The 20,806-nt window shown below is 41.1% G+C and overlaps 2 protein-coding genes across 2 annotated transcripts; one reads left to right on the top strand and one right to left on the bottom strand.

Moving 5' to 3' along the window:
• Positions 1 to 5,093: 5,093 nt before the first annotated feature.
• On the bottom strand, positions 5,094 to 5,765 carry LOC311056594 (charged multivesicular body protein 5-like; the record flags this gene model as incomplete). The annotated part of the gene is made up of 1 exon (XM_084073339.1): positions 5,094 to 5,765. One exon carries the CDS (start codon positions 5,763 to 5,765, stop codon positions 5,094 to 5,096), a length of 672 nt encoding a protein of 223 aa, XP_083929465.1.
• Positions 5,766 to 10,906: 5,141 nt separating this feature from the next.
• On the top strand, positions 10,907 to 17,479 carry LOC311057343 (extracellular calcium-sensing receptor-like; the record flags this gene model as incomplete). Its single annotated transcript, XM_084074299.1, has 10 exons — positions 10,907 to 10,962; positions 11,586 to 11,696; positions 11,956 to 12,019; positions 12,418 to 12,516; positions 12,947 to 13,216; positions 13,667 to 13,775; positions 14,181 to 14,198; positions 15,118 to 15,206; positions 15,917 to 16,040; positions 16,566 to 17,479. The coding sequence occupies 10 exons, from the start codon at positions 10,907 to 10,909 to the stop codon at positions 17,477 to 17,479; spliced, it is 1,854 nt and encodes a 617-aa protein (XP_083930425.1).
• Between the last annotated feature and the right edge of the window lie 3,327 nt (positions 17,480 to 20,806).

Raw genomic sequence — 20,806 nt, forward strand, 5'->3', positions numbered from 1 at the left:
AAATGTATCATCTATAGGCATGAGGTTGGAAAATGGAATAATGCATTATGTAAATCTCCCAGCAAATTTCCATGGATCTGTGAGATGTGATGTTTGTCTTAACAACATGAAACTGCAGCTTACTGTTCTGCTTCGTGGACTGAAACAGTAGTGGGGGGAAAAAAAGAAAAAACCTCAAACGGTTTATTGTACAAAAGTATAGCCTACAAACTGTTGTACTCACAAACACATAAATACAAACCACCAACTGTTAGCTTGGTTGTCCCTTTTCCTTTAAGGGCACCGTTTATGTTTACACCATCAAGGCGCTGAGGAATACATTATGTGAACATTCAGTTAATTGACTTAAGTTCAGCATTCAACACCACTGTGTCCTCCAAGCTCATCACCAAAGCTCTGAGACCCAGGGGCTTGTTTTCATTAGCTTCAGTAGCTGGCTGCTTTGTACTGACTGAGCTAATCAAGCCCCCCTGCCCATAGCAGATGCTTGTTAAAAAACTAAATAAATGGGGGGTATCCAGGATTCAACACCACCCTGTGTAACTGAATCCTGGACTTCTGAAAGACACACCCCAGGTCACAATCTACATCTGTGTAGATGCAATTTAATTTAATTCACTTCCTTTTATTCTATTTTGTAGCGTTTGAATTGTTTTCAATGTTTTGCTTCTTTATAGATTTTTGATCTTTTTTTTTGTATTGGTGTGTCGCACTGTTGAGGAGTTATTTCGACACCTGGAATAGTGTAGTCCTACTCTAACAAAACGCCTTTACTGTTACAGTGACTCCTTAATAACGTATTGTATTGTTACACAGGTTGTTTTGTTTTAGAAGAAGAGAAGTAAAAATAAGTATTTAATAAAACTTCACTTGACACATATGGAAAAAGTACTTTGTAAGTATTTAAGTATTTCGTGTTTTCTTGTAATGTATTATGTTTTGTTTGCTTTTTAAATGTTCTTTGTAGGGACTATGGATGTAAATTACATCAGATGAAATACAGATTTTTGCTAAATCCGGTGTATTTACATTACATTATTATGTCCTGTTCATTAATATGCACTGTCCTGTCTAAATAAACAAATAAAGTAACAGAACTTCAATGTATTCTTATGGGCTTGGGTTCAGACTAAAACAGCTTTTGACTTTACTGGCTCTCAATACGTGATCCTCTTAAAGGATAAAGGAAATGCTATACAATGCCATCAAGTCATGTTACAAAATACAAATGATACATTTGACGATACAAATAGCACTGCTGTTTTTACTGTCTTGGTTACAGGGGGTCTCCAGCAAAATTAGTAAAATCAGTTTAACCACTTTTAACCCTATAGGCTATGTGATAAAAAAAAAGCTCTACAAGCTCACAACGTATCACAATACAACATTGTGAGCTTGTAGATGTGCTATTTTTCAAAAATAATCTAGAAAAGAAATGTGAGAAATCCTGAAATATTACAGTATATGGGAGTCCCTGGCACAAAACCTGATGTGGGTCTGTGGACAAATACATTTGAATTTGGGGGTCCTGCTGTATAGGCAACAGAACATAGAGACAGGAAATGGGGAGATGTAATATTTATTTTTAAACATCCTGTTTCCTGTGTTTAAAGAGCACTGATGAGTTTAGTGTTACTGGCAATGTCTACTTAGCCTGGTAAACCACCCCCCTCCGGAAATCTCATATGTATTTGATTCATCATGATGTTGCTGCTATAGGTTCCACCAGGTTCCAGTCAAGGTAAAAAATTATACGTACGGTACGTATCATTTTGACCTTGACTGGAACCTTTGACCTTTTTGATTCAAAAGTTAATCAGGGTTCTTGCACCATTTTCTTACTAAAATGTAATGCTTTTTAAGACATGTTTGTTTTCAACAAACATCATCTAATTATAACTACATCTGTAGTGGTTGGAGGTGGTCTCCCTATCGAGGCATTTAGACCCTGGTGTTGGGTAGGACGTAGTAATGCCTGAAGCTCACAAGTGCAATATCTCCCCTGACCCAAGCAGGGAAGTTTGGTCTCCCCACGGAGACCTGGGTTCGAATACCAGGTAGATGAAACATACTGTAGATTGCAGCTTTAAACACTCACTTCAAAGATTCCTGTGTTTCTAGTGTGTTTGTGGTTTCCACTTCCCCATTAAAAACCCCATCTAAACAACTGGTTCTCAATGTGGGGTCTGGGGGCCCCCAGCGGTCTTTGGGAGGGTTCCATGGGGTCCCCGGCTAAATGATAGTTAGGAACTAAATGGAGCCTCATGGGTCTGTAACTCTGAGAGTATACAAATGGAACCAAAGCACACACTTGAGAAAGACACTGAGGGACAGTTAGGGCCTAACTGCTCCCGATGAGGAGGTTTGTGCCAAAGTTTTGCAGGATTGGCCCGTTTTGAACAAAATGCCTAAAATCATGAACACAGCATCCGATTGCTGCGACACTTTGCACTAAGCCAAGGAAGAATATGCCACCGGCACCGAACATTTTTCAAATTGGCCTCATGGTGATGCTATAACAGGCAGACTTCTGTGCATCCAAGTCTTCCCAAATAATCCTCTTCTTTCGGATCATCATTTAATAACTTTTAGATTTCCATTACTGGACTACTCGCCATTAGACAAAAACATTCTTAGCAGATAACTGATAGTGCTGTAGCTAAACTTAAGGGAAAATACCATCAGCATTAACTCAGTATGTTTCATTAAGTCAGTATGTTTAAATCTACCTACTGTATAGTCCCTCTCAAATGGATCACCTTATTGATAGTGTCACAGGTTCGCTGCAAATGACACTCGACTCAGTTGCTCCGTTAAAAAAGCTAATAAAACAACAGAGTAACTCATGGTATAACTCTGAAACTCAAAACCTAACGCAAACGTCACGTAATCTTGAAAGGCTATGGCGTTCAACCAAACAGGAAGCATTTTTCAATTATTTCCAATGGGATTTCTTAGGACTTTTAAAATGTTATAAATGAAATATTTGAGTCTAAAACCATTTGATTTTCATTTTTTTCTGTAGGTTCACTCCTTTTTTCCATTATATATTTTCTCAATGTATTATACTAATACATTGAGACTGTTTGGCTCCACAGCTGGCTCTGGTCACAAACTCCTGTTGCTGTCATTCAGTCAACAACTGTGTTTCAATGTAAGGACGCTCAATAGCTGCACTCAGCATAACTACCGGTATTATTGTTATAATATCCATTAGTGTAGCGTAGCATCACGCTTACATGAGCATTCAAGGAATGTTACAACTGGCTCACAATTGTAACAAATGGGGGGACACAGGCATGATTGAAACTATAACAAACATGTCTTTGTTAGATATAAAGTAAATCAACAGAACCAAAGGATCAGTCACTGCTAGCGGCTCTTCAAGTCAAGTCAATTCAAGTCAAGTGTGCGCCTGTCAGCAGCAGTGTTGAACTATAGGAATTGGATGTTCCTTAGCCTGGGTCCCGCAGGCCTGTTCAGGGATCCAGCTGTTCACCACCACCTTTTCAAAGGATGACATGTTTGGATCAACTCTATGCCTTTTAGCTGATGACACCTGAGGTACACCCTGTGTCACCTGATGTTGACTGGTGTGGACTACCTGGCTCTGTCTGGGGGGGTGGGTCCTGGCTCTGGCTACTGTGCTCACAATGGTATAGAATGCATGGTTTGGGATTATGTTGAATGCGTGCCCTGGCTCGCCTGGATGTGTGGGATGCCTCGCTCTCACTAATGTAAGGTTCAACAATAGGGCTTATACATAAAATAGAGATTATTACAATGTCAACTAACAATCCACAGTAATAAGCTCTAAATATGCTTACATTTTAGCATCCAAATACTTAATCAAATATGATACTCATCATCAGCTTAGCTGAACTACATGTGATGGGGAAATACATTGATTTCATTTAGTAATTAACAATTAAAAGAGAAAATGTACAATCCAAGTAGGCTATTTATTTCTCCTTCTCACAATAGGCAATACACATCTTACTACTATATAATTGACAAAAGCTCCGAAGTTCGCAGCAATTCGCAAGCACAGGATCACTCCACATGCCTCCAAGACCCGTCACAGACTGTTGATCAGAGCTATGGCTATGTTTTAGACATCTTACCCCACCTCGATCAGTGATCGGACTCTCGGTTTGATTGATTCTCTGATTCGCCTATCAGACCCTCAGCCTGATCTGGCAGGTTGCCATAGCAACTAGATACAGGAAGTCTGATAAAGAGGTCGGACTTCCTGTAGAGGAAGTAGGAACTAGAGGTGGTTTCGGTTAGGGACGCAAAGCAAAGCGGGGAGGGAGGAGAGGAGAGGAGAGGAGCCGAGAGGAGAGGCCAGAGGGGCCGGACTTGCATGACGTGTGTGCAGAGTGGCCAGTGCAGAGTGACTAATTGACCAGGATAATATAATGTCGTTGCTTAGAATTATTGGAGTGATTATAATATTCATAACTTTTCACAGTATTTCTGACACTTTATATTAGGTTAAAAAAAACATTCTCTGCAACATTTCAACTGTTCTCTGAAACTAACAGTTCAACAGTGCTGCTCAGCAATTGACAGCAATCTTTGTAGGTAGGCTATTAAGTCTAAGAAAGGCAGTGTGTTGAAGAATTGGTTACCCGGCAATGTTTGTTGACTGCTGTGGCTCAACCCTTTTTTTCTTTCACTGAGAAGTACACTTTCAATGCAAGTATTGGACTTGGTTACATTGAATGTGATGGCTGGCTCCTGAAATTGCATAATAGCAACCTGGGGTCACAGAATTCAATATGGGTCCAATGGTGTAAATCTTATCACATGAGATTCAACCACTGGTCTGGTCAAATCCAATCATTCAGTGCAAAATAACAGACAGGTTTAGGATTCCTCACTACCGGAAAAATGCATACAAACCACATGTTCATTCTGTAAGGTGCATCATGCCTCCCTTTCTGCTCTCTATGCAATTCATCACCAAATACTGGTCATTTACATGTTGCCTCCTATAGAGTCATAGTGTGGACACATCACATAACACAAAAACAAAAGAGACCACCACTGTGGTTGCAAACAGCAGCGTTGCCACATGGCTGTAACTCTTAGGTTGCAGGAATCCGTGGCAGGCCAAATTCATCCACCAGAACGCCATCCTTGTCGGTGGTCACGTCACTGGGCAAGTCGTCTGGGACGGAAGGCGACGAAGAGGCCTCATCCAGGTAGGAGCTGTCGTCATCCAGCAGCAGCTCATCACCCAAGGCATCGAGCTCCGCTTCCAGGTCATCTTCATCTATGTCAGGCGTGCCATAGCTTCTGCTCAGTGCCTCCTGCACCTCGTTGGCATCTTCCATCATTTCTTCCAGCTGGTCCTGAAGATCCTCGATCTGGTCGATGTTCACTTGCCTGTAGGCTTGCTTCATTTCCCTGGCACCCGTCTTCATGGCGTCAACTGTGGTTTTAGTGTCTTTGAGAGTCTGGATCGTGTAGTTTGCTTGTTCCATGTTAAATGACTGCTGCATGAGGTTGTCTCTCTGGCCCTCATACATTCTCTTCTGCTTCAGAACTCTCAGTGCCTTCTGCTTCACCATGTTGTTTGAAGGACCGTCTTTCATTGTTTTCAGCTGGTTCTTGTACTTCACCAGTTCAGCATCTAGCCTGGCAATTTTCTTCTCAATGGACTCGGCTCGAGAGTCCACGTTTCCTATGCAGTCTGTGAGGGTGGGTGGTGCATTCTTGTTTTTTGCGGTCGAGGCTCGGCCAAACATACGATTCATTTTTTATGAAAATGCTGTGGTTACAGAAAACCAAATAATGTAGATGCTTAGCTGTCTCTAACACTTAGAAATACACCCAGACAGATGCCAGCACAGCCACTTGGTTTACACTGTGTGCTCCATGCCTCCATGAGACATTCTGCTTATTAAAACTCTTGGTTCACCGATGCATGTCATATAGCCTCTTAGCCAATCACAATGTGACGTTGGAACTGGCTGACATCATCTGCTCTGCACCTAACGTGCATTTCTTTACCGCATGGCACAGAAGGGACAGCCATCTAGAACAGTGTTTATCTATGTCATTCTGCCCAAATTTGGAGATCCGCACATCATCAATATCTATATTTATAAATGTGTGAAATCAATAGTGTGCTGTGTGCAGAGCCCGGTGAGAACTCAGTCGGATTGGTGGTTGTCCAGAACCGCTTATCTGAACGAAATGCCGATATATGGGCATACATACATACATACTGTATATGGGCATACATACATACACATGCCCATATGTGGGCATATATAGAATTACGGTTGTCCAGACTGATATGCCCATATATGGCATAGGAGGAATGCAAGTTGCATTCCCAGCATTCGCAACTTGCATTGTTCCTGATCACAGAGGACCTGAGGGAATGATGTGCCGAGGGGGAAGTCAGTATCACCCATTGTCCAGAAGAAAAATCAATATATACACACACACACACACACACACACACACACACACACACACACACACACACACACACACACACACACACACACACACACACACACACACACACACACACACACACACACACACACACACACACTTATATAAAAAATATTGACAGACAGAAAAGGTCCTGCTATTACATCATGCATGCACTGTGTTAATAGGTTTCTGAGACCAAGGCAATAGAAACTATATATAGTTTGATTGATCTCATGATCTGAAAATGACCACGGCCCAGCCATCTGATCACGGCAGCCTATCGGTTGCCTTGTTAAGTGGTCAGATGGGTGGGCCGCAAGCAAACGCTTTTGAGATTTGAATGATCTCGGTATTCATCTATAATGAACAGATAAGGCACATTAGTTTTTTACTCAACAACAGTAGCAGCATACTTTGTAATTGACAAGTATAATAGTAAGATTGGTGAAGAGGATTGGAATGGAATTCAAATCTCTGACGTCTAAACTTACCTCAGACTGTTCTCCTCCCCCTTCCTACATCCCTCGGTGTTCGGGCCAAAAGATTTCCTCCGGGGACACGAATTAATTACAAGGACTTCATGATGAATTTATGATTGTAATGTATTAGTTAAACATTAATTAAGCGTTATTTAAGCGTTAATTATGTACCCCTTATGAACAAGTGTTATAAAAAAAACTCTCCTTCAGCCCTCCTCTTCCGGTGGTGCTCCTTTATTTTCATTCCTAATAACAGCAACTCTACATGTTGTAATGGGAGTTGCCGACAGATTCAGCTGGGGAGCTCTGAATTTGTCTTGAGAGATTACTATGACTCAGACATATCAATCAGATCGGCGGTGCGGCGTAGGTGTGAGGGCCGCGTAGCGACCTGAACCTCCAGTAACAAATAAGAGGCTATTTTTTTCAGTTATTATATGGCGGCTGTCTGTCTTTAGGTACTACAAAATAGTGTTGTCTTACCTTCCTAAATTTGAATGATTTAAAGGGATAGTTTAGTAACATTATAAACTATGGGGGGGAGAGGAAAACGTTATACACTCTCACGTTCAGCTGATCCACTGCACAAGGGACAAATACCTTCCTTTTTATAATAATGCCGTGTACAGAGTTTTCACTGCTGGGAAGTTGATTTAACGGTGGAATTCATCATTTGATACATATTTGATCTGTGCAAATAAGGCAATACATGCCCTGAATCACCCTGACTGTACTTAGTTGCAAATCTGCACAAAATACTTAGAAATTGAAGAACAGCTTTGTGAATAATTATAATAATAATACCTGGAATTTATATAGCGCTTTTCTGAGTACTCAAAGTCGCTTTACAAGGCTAAACTAAGTGGAACACAATCAAAACAAAACAACTTTAATGAGAAAATACAGAGAATAAAAAGTTAAAAGGCTACAGAAGGCCAGGGAATAAAACACAAGTTGAGACTAGGGTGGTTGGAGATCAGTTAGGTGGGGAAAGCAGTTCTGAAGAGGTGGGTTTTGAGGGAGGTTTTGAACACAGCAAGGGTGGGGCCGGCTTTGATGTGAGGTGGAAGTGGGTTCCGGAGGGTGGGTGCTGCAACGGAGAATGCCCTATCACCTATGAATGAGGCCCAATGTGTTTATTGTGTGTGATGGGGTTCTTAGAGAGAACCTCTTGGTTTGATGTTTGGTTTGCTGTGTCACAAATAAAAGATTATTCCTATAAAAAATAAGTCATAAATAACTGATCTGAAACCCACTGTAGTTTATTTATATATCTACATTTGGGGTATTTTGTATTAAAGGAGACACACCATGAATTTCTTGAATATTGAATTTATTTTTATTTATTTTTTGGGCTCCCCAGTGTCTCTTGTACCCCCCCAAATTTTCTTTTTTTTTAACATTCAGTCATTCATTCTCATTTCAGAGATTTTCAGAATGGGCGTGTCTAAATAGGCCATCTCAGAATGGCAATGTTTGCTTACATCACGAAACTTTCTGCCCATGTATTTTGACAGACAGAATTGCTCAGTAGCACCCCTCTGCCCAACAGGACGTTTTGGTATTGCAGCTGAAAGTGCTTTATAAGCCTGAGAGAATTGACTTGGGATGAGTATATCTGAGTGTTGATTTAGGCTCAAACCTTTTGAAAATGGTTTGAGGGACATACACCATATGATATTAAATATCTTTTTTTTTTTTTATTCATGGTGTGTCTCCTTTAACAACCATTTTGATATTATGAACCTGTACAATTGACCTATCTACAGTTGTAAATATGACACTGTCTTGTCCTTAATTAATGTTAGCATATAACAATTTCAAGTGACTCAATGGTCTCATCGGACTGGAAAATTCATTATTTTCCAACATTGCACCTGTTGACTACTATTTCATCACCCCTGAGCCAGATGTCATCAGTGGTAAACACACACCTGCTTGCCCAGCTCATTTTTTATTTGCCCCCACCTGGGTATAGTCTGGTGTTGTGAGACGATCACATATGTCCGCCTAGCGATCGAAACCTGGACACTTCTGAATGCAGCACCCATTTCTGATGCTGTCATTTCAATGCACTGAATGGGACATTATCGTGTTTAATCAGACTATTGATTGGTTTAAGTAGGTGAGTTACTGACCTACCCATGTTTAATCAGACTATTGATTGGTGAGATACTTACCTACTGATGGGGATCAGTAGGTGTTTTGTATAAAGTATAGTTTTTGACTGCGTCTGAGCTAAGGCGCGCCGTCTCAAGCAAACTTGAGCCACGAGAGCCACCAACGAGCAAGCTAAAGCGAGCGAGTTGCCGTGCCGAACGTTGCGAAGTTCGCTTGAGCCGACTCAGCGCCGTCCGAGTAATACCGATGGTACATAACCATGGCACAGAAACGTTTTCTAGTTGAGTGAAGCGTTTAGAGACTCACTGGTAATTTTCCAGGTCCTGGAGCTCACAAACAACCTATTCCTCTAGGGCAGTGGTTCTCAAACTGTGGGTCGGGGCACCCAGGGGGGTTCCCCAAGTGATTTTCGGTCTAAGTGTATACAGGGTATTTGCACATTTCCAAAGTGACAATTTAAGAACTTTTAAGATCTTTTTGAATACCTGTACAAAATAAAAAATAAGACCATTACTGCATCAAAAGTAATCAACAAACTATACTATAACATTTTTCAAACATTGGCCACTGTCATTTATTACCTTCACCAAAAAAAAAAATCACAATTTGAGATTGTAGAATAATTTATCTGTGGAACCAAGTGAAACAAATTTAAATGTAATGCCTCAACTTCTACAATACAATTCCAAGTGCGTGTCAGGGTGGGGGCCTGGGGGGTCCTCAGTTCAAATATGATTATTTTCTGGAATCGAACTTGTGACCTTCTCTACCCATTCAGCCACAACAGCCCTGTTTGAGGCATGATATTTTAATACAACTAGATTCTGACAAGTCCCGGAAAAGATGCGCTGTGATTGGGGCAAACGCTCAACCCAAAACATGATTTACGATTCTGTACCTATCGGTACATAACTCGGATGACGCTGAGTTGGCTCAAGCGAACTTCGCAACGTTCGGCATGGCGACTCGCTTGCTTTAGCTCGCTCTGCGGTGCCTCTCGTGGCTCAAGTTCGCTTGAGACGGCGCGCCTCCGTCGCGGTCCAAAACTGTATATTATCGCCAAAAAATAAATATTCTGCGGTTGTCGAAAAAAGAGTGCTGAGAGGGGCATTCAACCACGGGGGGTTGGGTCGGCAGTCTAATGCTTAGACGGGCACGCCAATTGACAACGCCCCCACCGTCCCCTCTGGGGGTGGAGTCCTTGTTTTCTAACATGTGGGTTGCCTCCGGGCCTGGCTCCTCCTTCGTCTGACCAGAAGGGATCTTCTTGCACTTAAATGCATTGTCTCAAATGTCCATTTATATTGAGTCGTTTAGTCCTTTAGTTTAGTTTTGTTATGTCAAGTCACATTTATTTATGAGGCACATTTTGACCAAAGGGTTGCAGAACAGATAGCTATATCACAAATACAGAAACCATCATCAACGAGGACGTTATACCATGTATTTATATATGGTACATTATTTGTAACTAACCCTAACCCATGATTTTCAAGATTTTCTTTTTCCATTAATTAGAATGGGTGAACGTTGCTGTAAGACGCACAACGTGCACACAAGTCATGCCTGTGCACACATTCTGAATGAATGTTAATGTAACACCTCATACACGCACATAAACATTCCTGTTTGGTGGTGAAACATTTGGTGCTTCACCATGACCATGCAATTTCACAAGAACTCTCACATTTGATAATGTTTTGTTATTAACCTCTTTTATATACAGTACACTGAGCGAGTTGAGGTGGATCTGATTATCCTCCCAGGAAGGAGTTTGTTAAATATACAACCCGTGCAAAAAAACTAATATAGCAGAAAATGCACAAAAATACCACAAAAACACCAAAATGGCTGACTTCCTGTTGGGTTTCCTGTTGGGTTTAGGATTCCAAGAGTCTTTTTTGTGAGTCTGGACATGATACATACGCTGAAGTGTACTAACCATAATGTCAGGTTTCATATTTGAATTTCTTTAGGGGGCACGACCCATATACTTTTACATTGTTGAGCATCTTTAGTCCCTCAAAACTGCAATGTATTTGTGCATATAGAATAATAATTAGAAAACAAATTTCAGAGACATTGTTTTTTTCTGCTTGCAGCTTTTTTGGGGGTATTTTATATAAAGGATTTAAAATGTAAAAAAAATCCATAATGCATTTCATGACCTAGAGTGGGTGAATCATTGCCACTGTAGCCCTGGTGACACACCATTATTTTCATATGAAAGTATTGTTAATGTATGTCTAAAGCCCTGCCTCTACTTCTGCCTCTGCCTGCCCAGATAAGGTGTTGTGATTACGTAATGTGCCATTCGTTGGCACAGGGGATGGCACAGCACTGTGTATAAAACGTAACAACTGGACAATGGATTTAGAGAAGGGGGGAAGGGGTTAGACAGAGTAGCACAGTGATGATGAGGGCTTCTCTAGTCATGCACCTGCTTTCATGCCTGATATTGTTCTCTTCTTTGTCTTCCTCATCGTCCTCTTCGTGTGATTCACAAGCACTGTTTAACCTCAACAGAATTTACAAGCCTGGGGACTTGGTTCTGGGTGGCCTGTTTAATATCCACCTCTCCTCTGTCTTCCCTGAACTCTCTTTCACCTCCGAGCAACAGGACCCCATTTGCTATGGGTGAGTGAGTATCACAAATAGAATAGCAAGTTAGAAAACAGGGACTTTGCTTTGACATATGGTACTAGAATGAGTTTATGTCGTATATTTCTACAAAGATAATGACGTGTTGGAAGAAGTACTCCGATTTCTTTACTTAAGTAAATGTAGCAATACCACAATGTAGAAATACTGAAAGACCTGCATGTATTCAACATTTTACCAAAAGAAAAATGTGGAACGTCATTTTTTCTGTTAGTTTCTTCATTGACGCGTTCAGATGGGCCCAGATCATGGCATTTGCAATTACAGAGATCAACAGAAACCCCAACCTGCTACCCAATGTTAGTCTGGGGTATAGTATCTATGATACCTGTTACACTCTTGGAGTTTCATTCAGTGCAGCGTTGGCATTGGTCAGTGGGAAAGAGGAGCAGTTTCAGTTGGATGAGCGCTGTGTTGGGTCTCCTCCAGTGCTCGGAATTGTGGGTCCTGATACCTCAACAAATTCTATTGTCATCTCTAGTGTATTAGGTTTGTACAGAGTTCCCCTGGTAAGTTTACTACTTGAACCTCCTTTTACCATCACCTATACTGTAGATGATGATGTTTTATCATATGATGTACAATGTATGTAGTATTTTTAAAGCATATAGGCCTACAGTATAGAACATATTACGTGTGAGCGGAGCAGGCAGATTTTGAATGTAGTTGTATTACAAATGTTTTGTGTCTTTTTCAGATAAGTCACTATGCCCTGTGCTCCTGTCTGAGTGACCGGGATCAGTACCCTTCCTTCTTTAGAACAATCATAAGTAATACCATCCAGGTGAACTTCCAAGTACATGTTCCACACACACTTGACAAATACCTCCCTCTACTGAGTGTTATTGATATTGCTGCATATCGCCTCTCATTTGCTTGTGTGTATTACCTCTTACTGCTGGAGCGTACAGTCTCTGTTGACAGCATCAAAAGAGAGTTCTTAGACCTTTTCTTTGTGGAATCTGTGTAGGAATTCCACTCATTTAGACAGACAGACAGACAGACAGACAGACAGACAGACAGACAGACAGACAGACAGACAGACAGACAGATTCTCTCAGGCTTATAGTAAATAGTTGTGTTTGGTTGGTTGTTTGTTGGTTGGTTGTTTATTGTCATTCAAGCTATTATTATTGTTATTATTATTAGTTGCCAAAGGTCAAGGATTTAGCACTATGTGAATCATCTAGATCAAGCATTTATACCTCCATTCTTTATCCAATCAGGTGCGAGCTATGCTCCAGATTATGAGACGGTTTGGGTGGACCTGGGCAGGGTTTCTGTATAGTGAAGATGCCTATGGCCGCGATGCAGCCCAAATGTTCCAGTCTGAGCTGGCCCGGTCTGGTTGGGGTTGCCTGGCGTACCTGGAGGTTTTGCCATGGGACAGTGACCCAGCTGAACTCCAGGGGATTGTCTCTAGGATGAAGAAATCCACAGCTCGCGTGGTCGTTGTATTTGAATATGGGATCCGTACGATTAAACTCATGGACGAGGTAGCTATATGTTCATTTAGGAACTCATATCTGAAATTAGTTATATTGAAGTGAAGACATCCTTTCATTGAAAAATAGGTTTGCTATTTAATTGCAAGCATTTTTTTTTTATTGCAATGACATTTTATCTGTATTAGGTTCAAATTAAATTCTCAGTAATTATGTATTTTTACACTTTCTTCTCTGCACAATAAGCAAATAATCAAACCATTGACACATCTCATTGCTAAAACTGTATGGTATATTGTTATAATTGTATTAGATTGCATTTGCCTTGATAGTCATTATCATTATTTATATTACTATTATTATTATCATCAATATAAATATATTATAATTATCATTATTATCATCATCATCATCATCATCATCATCATCATCATCATTATCATCATTATCATTATTATTGTTATAGTTGTTGATGTTGTTGTTGATGATCACAATCAACAGGTGGTAAAGCAGAAGGTGACCGGCATACAGTGGATAGCTGCTGTGGATTTTATAGAAAACTCAGACGACCTTAGCCCTCGCTACATGCCCTACCTGAGAGGCACCCTGGGTATTGCACTCCGTCGTGGAGAAATACCAGGTCTCAAGGACTTCATGTTGAAAATACATCCCGACAATAACTCTGACAACAGCCATGAAAATACCATAGTGAGTCCTTTGTTTCATTTCTACGTTCCAAGGTGATCTTTATTGTTACATCTGTTGTATAGGTACATAAGAGCAAAGATGTGTGTGTGTGTGTGTGTGTGTGTGTGTGTGTGTGTGTGTGTGTGTGTGTGTGTGTGTGTGTGTGTGTGTATGTGTGTGTGTGTGTGTGTGTGTGTGTGTGTGTGTGTGTGTGCACTAGTGTTTACAACAACATAACATAATTATACAAAGAAATGGGTGATATGGTCCATCTAAAAAATATTTAAAAACTTGAATAACATTTGTACTGAATTTTGTTCTTTATCAGTGCGACTGTGCGACACAGGTAAAAAAAATCACACCCAGTGTGAAGAGAGTGGTGCCTTTGAAAGTGTAACTGGTTGCATCCTTGTGTTGCAATCAGCAACAATATGTTGTCACGTGACACGTGACAACATATTGTCACGTGTCACGTGAGGCTTGACCAATCAGTCGTGCTCATACGGACGGACATACGGACGGACGGACATACGGACGGACGGACATACGGACATACGGACACACGGACAAAGTCAAATGTAGGAGTGGTTGGCACCACTCAAAAAAGGACCTACTGAAGTCCTTGATTTTTAAATATTTTATTTTTTTCTGATCCTATTATTTTATTTAAACAAATATTAAAATATTAAATAGAAAAGTAAGTATAATCTTTATAGGTCACGGTAACTCATTTATATAGGTGGCCAAGGAATTGCCTGTCACATATGTTTGTGAGTGAGTGGTTCTGTTCTTCAGTGCAACAAAGGTTTCATGACAGTAGCTTTATTATCCCTTGTTTTAACTAGTTTACAACATTTGAGTAAAAAAGCAATTGGAAGCAATTATCTTTAATTGTTGTATGAACACTATAATAACTATAACATTATCATATGAAATGTATGGCATTTTAAGGTATTATAAGACACATTATCTGTACAATGTAACCTTACATTGGGCCGGGACTATACACTAAACAAGAGGAGGTGTGTAGTCAAAGCCCTGTGCATCACCAGGCACCATTATACCAGTGTCAGTTACCTTATGTGGACTATATGCGGTCGACACACACTGGCACTTTGCACCTTAATCCCATGTGCTGTTTTTGTATTATTCACGCACCTCAACTAATGTCCATAGCATATCACGTACAGTATATATTTTGTTTCTTCAGGTGAGGCAGTTTTGGGAGCACACATTTCTGTGTAAATTTGCACCCCTTCCATCAGAGTGGGTGGATGCTGGTGGAAGGGCGTGTACAGGACAAGAGGACCTAGGAACAGCAGACACTCCCCTGTTGGATGTGTCTAACCTCATGGTAGACTATAATGTGTACAAGGCTGTGTACGCTCTGGCCCATGCCCTCCATGACATGTTGCAATGTGTGCCAGGAAGAGGGCCTTTCTCTGGGCACAGCTGTGCCAGTTTGCAGACAATACAGCTATGGCAGGTGTGAGATTAATAAACAAGAGTTTCAAGTTGGATTTAATTTTGAATAATAATGGTTATGTGTGACATTGGTACAAAGCAAATTGACATACTAGGTTGGGGCAATTATATTTCATGTTTAAACGTGTTGTAAATACTGTAAGGATGTAGTTAATACATAAACTGTACCTGACTATTGTGTATCTTATTCTTGCACACAGTAGGTTGTTTAAAAGTCTCTTGCTCTTCATAATTTTGGTTTGGTCACCGTTCGTAGCTTGTGTATTATCTGGAAAAGATCAATTTCACCACATCATTTGGTGATCAAGTATCATTTGATGGGAATAGTGATGCCTCGCCAATCTGTGATATCATGAACTGGGCGTGGCCCACAGATGGAAGCACAAAGGTTCAGAATGTAGGTGTGTACAAGAAGTCAGCCTCCTCCGCAGGTGAAGAACTCATCCTTGATGAAGACAGAATCATCTGGAACACTGAAACCAAAAAGGTCACTTTCGCTTTCTGAAATAACTTCAGCTCATGATGTGAATGTAATTTAAGTTTGGACTGAAACTGATCATTGTTTACTTTCCTCTGTAGCCTCCTCGGTCAGTGTGCAGTGAGAGCTGTTCCCCTGGAACCCGTGTGGCCAGAAGGAAAGGAGAACCTGTCTGCTGCTTTGACTGCATTGCTTGTTCTGAGGGAGAGGTCAGCAATGAGACTGGTAGGTTTATATTCTGTATTGTACAGTAGGTCAGTGGTTCTCAAACTTTTTCATGTCAAGGACCCCCAAATTGACACTTATTAGCCCGCGGACCCCCATTTGAAAAGATAAGCCAGGGATCCCCATAAGAGATGATTTTTACAGCTCTAGCAGTGATTCTCAACCATTTTAATTTCAAGGACCCCCAGTTTGACATGCATTAGGCTACAGACCCCCATTTAATGGCATTTCTATCTCTGGGACCCCAATTTTTATTGTAAAATCAATGTTAATGTAACTCTGAGAGTGTACAAATGGAACCAAATGGACCCGTTAGGGTCCATTTGGTTCCATTTGTACGCTTTCAGAGTTACAGACCCATAAGGGCCCATTTGATTCCTATCCATCATTTAGCTGGGGACCCCCTGGAACCCCCTCAAGTACCCCTGGGGGTCCCCGGACCCCATTTTGAGAACCAATGCAGTAGGTTATCCGTAGGCTGATACTTGTACTTGTTTGTCCCTATAATATTCTCTTCTTTGTTAGATTCTACAGAGTGCGCCAGTTGTCCAGAGGACTTCTGGTCCAGTCTCCAGCGTGACCAATGTGTACCAAAGAGCATTGAGTTCCTCTCCTACCATGATGCCCTGGGTATCTCCTTGACAGCCATCTCATTGCTAGGCACACTTATCTGTGCCATTGTCATGGGAATCTTCATCTATCATCGAGACACACCCATGGTACGCGCCAACAACTCAGAACTCAGCTTCCAACTTTTGGTGTCACTCAAACTGTGTTTTCTGTGCTCACTTCTGTTCATTGGCCGTCCCAGACTCTGGACTTGCCAGCTGAGGCATGCAGTGTTTGGGATCAGCTTTGTGCTGTGTGTTTCGTGTATCCTGGTTAAGACTATGGTGGTGGTGGCTGTGTTCAAGGCCTCCGAGCCTGGGGGTGCAGACATTATGAAGTTTTTTGGTGCTATGCAGCAGAGAGGAACAGTTCTGGTTCTTACTTCCATCCAGGCAATAATCTGCACAGCTTGGCTTTTGTCTGCCTCACCAGCTCCTCAGAAAAACACACAATATCAAAGTGATAAGATAGTCTATGAGTGTGGAGTGGGATCAACAATTGGTTTTGCAGTGTTACTAGGTTATATTGGTTTACTGGCACTCCTCAGCTTCGTCCTAGCATTCATAGCAAGGAATCTTCCAGACAACTTCAATGAAGCCAAGTTAATCACTTTCAGCATGTTGATCTTCTGTGCCGTGTGGATAGCCTTCATCCCAGCATATATCAGCTCCCCAGGCAAATATGCAGATGTAGTGGAGGTATTTGCTATTTTAGCATCTAGTTTTGGTCTTTTGGTGGCACTGTTTGGACCAAAGTGTTATATAATAATTTTGAAACCTGAGAGAAACACTAAGAAGTCCATCATGGGTCGCGCTTCCACCAAGTCATAGAAGCAGAAATTCAATGATAATACATGTTCTCTGTATGTGTACAAGTGTATGGAGGTGTCTGATCACTTTGATAGTAATAGATTCCATTTTCTACCAGATTAAACTAAATCCAGTCAAAGTTGCAAACATCTATTATGCATTATGTAGCTTTATTGTATAGACATGAAATATTAGCACCTCTTCATTTTTTGTGGGTCAAAGTACTACTAGGTACTGTATGTGAGAGACAAATTATGTATAGGTTTAATCCATTAAAATCGGGAAAGTATCTGGGTAACCACTTTAACCATTATTTTATACTTTGGCCAAATACATACATTTTGGGGGTCCTTGACATGAAAAAGTTCGAGTCAGAAAACTGTTAGGATTTAGAAGACATTTGTATAGAATCGGCCTCAGGTCTTACCCATTAAGACCTGAGGCCGATTAAAAAAATGTCTTCTAAATCCTAACAGTTTTCTGAACTCAACACTTTCTGACAAGCAAAATTATTAAGAGTTATAGGCCAAAACGTGAAGCGCCACCATGAGGCCGATTTGAAAGAACTGGTGCAGAGGTTCTTCCTTGGCCTACAGAGAGTGTGCATGCAGTTGCATGATGCCGATCAGTCCAACGGTGCTTGAGATTAGCTGTTTACAGACGTAACAACATACAGACATGTTGTTACTGAAATCTCCTAGACAGAGGATAACTAAATTGTTGTAATGGTCAAATCACGTATTTTAAAATAGTGGCCTGTTCTTATGCAAGTCGGATTATTTTCCAGCTTTTGTGTGACACAATAAAATAAGATTTTGTGGAGGCATAAAAAGAATCGACATATTCTGATATTGTGAGGACCACCGCAGCATAATTTATGTAGGTGGGCAAATCCCTGTTCAATTGTATTTGTTTCGCTTTGGAGAGCTATGTGCCAGACAGGGTCAATTCAACTGCTTAATTTGGTTGCATTTTGGAGTAAATGCACTTTGTATGGAATGCTGTATTTTGAACCTGACATTTTGAACCTGTAAACTTTAGGTTTAGGCTAATGCTTTTTGGTGACTTTCTAAAACTGTTTTGGGTTGGGTGAATTTTGAGAAGAAAACTCTTTATGATGTGTACTTGCCATCACCAGGACATTGTATGACCATTGTATTGTTACGGCAGTTTGGGTGATTAAAGACGTCACTGAAAGATGTCATGATGACGTTGTGATGACGTCCTTTGGTGATGTTCAGGACTAGGCCAGATCACAGCAAATTTTCATCACCCACACTGGCTGTAATTGTATCTGTTTCAGGTCACCACAAAGCCGCCCATAAGATGTCCTGGTGATGACGTGCAAATTCACGTTCAGGACTAGGCCAGATCACAGCCCATATGGGGATGATTTGGACGTGTTGAGCGGGACGTCACTTAAACAGCTTTTTCATCACCCACACTGGCCGTAGGCTAATAGCAGCTGTTTGAGATCACCACAAAGCCGTCCATAAGATGTCCTGGTGGTGACGTCCAAATCATCCCTACATGGGCCATGATCTAGCCTAGTCGTGAACGTCACTGAAAGAAGTCATGATGACGTCCTTCGGTGACGTTCAGGACTAGGCCAGATAACAGCCCACATGGGGATGATTTGAACGTGTTGAGTGGGACGACATCTAAACAGCCTTTTCATCACCCACACTGGCCGTAAAAGCAGCTGTTTGAGGTCACTACAAAGCCGTCCATAAGATGTCTGATGACGTCCAAATCATCCCCAAATGGGCTGTGAATCACAGCCCATCACAGCTTGTGATCTGGCCTAGTCTTGAACGTCACTGAAAGACGTCATGATGACGTGTTGAGCGGTATGTCATCTAAACGGCTTTCTCATCACCCATAATGTCTGTCAAACTAAAAAAGGCCATATGTGTCCTGGTGATAACGACCTGGAAATGCCATAAAGATACGGGCTGTGATCTAGCCTAGTCCTGAACGTCACCGGAGGACGTCATCATGACGTCATTTGGCTTGCTGGGAAGAGTTAGTAGGGCGAGGGTTCAAACAAAAATGACTACACTGCAAAACACACTTACACGTCACCCTGGGTGGATTAGGTGCACACTAAAACGAACCCATGCAGCATGCAGGGGGCAAGAGCCCTCCAGACAGTGCTCCCCCACAGTGCGACTGTAGTCGCCTCCAACTCTATCTGGGTAGCACAAGAAATTACAAATTAACAAGTGGCAGTTGGGTTATCGATGAAATAAAATACAATACAAAAGACATAAAAAAGGATTTTAAATCAAAACAATCCTTTGCCCACCTTGCTCAGACAAGCCAGTGCAAACAGAGAGAGCCTAGCAGGAATGAATGAATGAGCACCAGGGAGGGTGTAATCAGTGCCTACTTAGACCTGAGTAATTGGACAGATTTCTCCTCAGTAATCAACAAAACACGATCTGATTGAATCTCAACTTTCCTGGATTCCAGCGCTATACCATACATACCTCAGTCAAATGTGAGCATTCTTTAATAGAAAAGGTATTTAACCATTTAAACCCTCAATACTTTTGTAAACTTGACATTTGGAAATTGGATCTGTACTTGGTGTGCTCCTTTTCCCCTCTTCTACACCAAACCTTTTTGCCAAAAATAGCAGTGGCTAATGTGGTTAACATTAACAATTATCCTATCACACAAAGATTTGTCGGACCCCCAGTAGAAACACTGAGGATCTAAGGGAAATACACATGATTGATTGATTGATTGATGTACTTTATTTAGTAAGACATGAGAACAACAGTACATGGAAGTACAAATTCACAATACAAGGTCTACTAAACTGGAAGACTCATTAACTGAGCTTGTTTAAGATGAGATCCCCATGCACCCAAAACATGCTGGCAGCTAGAGCGTGAAGAACTGATGCTCTGGACCAGAGCAAACAAGGCCAACAGGAGGAACTAAACTTGGACCCCACGCTTGTTCCCTAGCAACGCAATTCCACTGATAACAACAAAAGAGCTACTGAGAGAGTAGTGTTGCCATGTCTGTTTATTATAAGCGACCTCTGGCTTGTTTTTCTGTAAAGTTAAGTAGCTTGTAAATATTGGTTGTTGCGGGTTGCGGTTTTGTTGGGCTTCTTTCTAAAGTGTAGTTGCGTATTTGGGGCTTGCTTCCTGAATGTTGTTTAAACCAGTGGTTCTCTAACATTTACATGTCAATGACCCCCAAATCTCTAAAATATTCCACATTTTCCTAGATTTTTCTTTCTTATTATTCTATTTTCAAATAGCCGATCTACAAGCTCACAGCGCGTCGCATCGTGTTGTGAGCTTGTAGATTGGCTATTTGAAAATACAG

Source organism: Gymnoscopelus microlampas, assembly GCF_963454915.1.
Source record: "Gymnoscopelus microlampas genome assembly, chromosome: 12".
In the NCBI taxonomy this organism is placed as follows: Eukaryota; Metazoa; Chordata; class Actinopteri; order Myctophiformes; family Myctophidae; genus Gymnoscopelus; species Gymnoscopelus microlampas.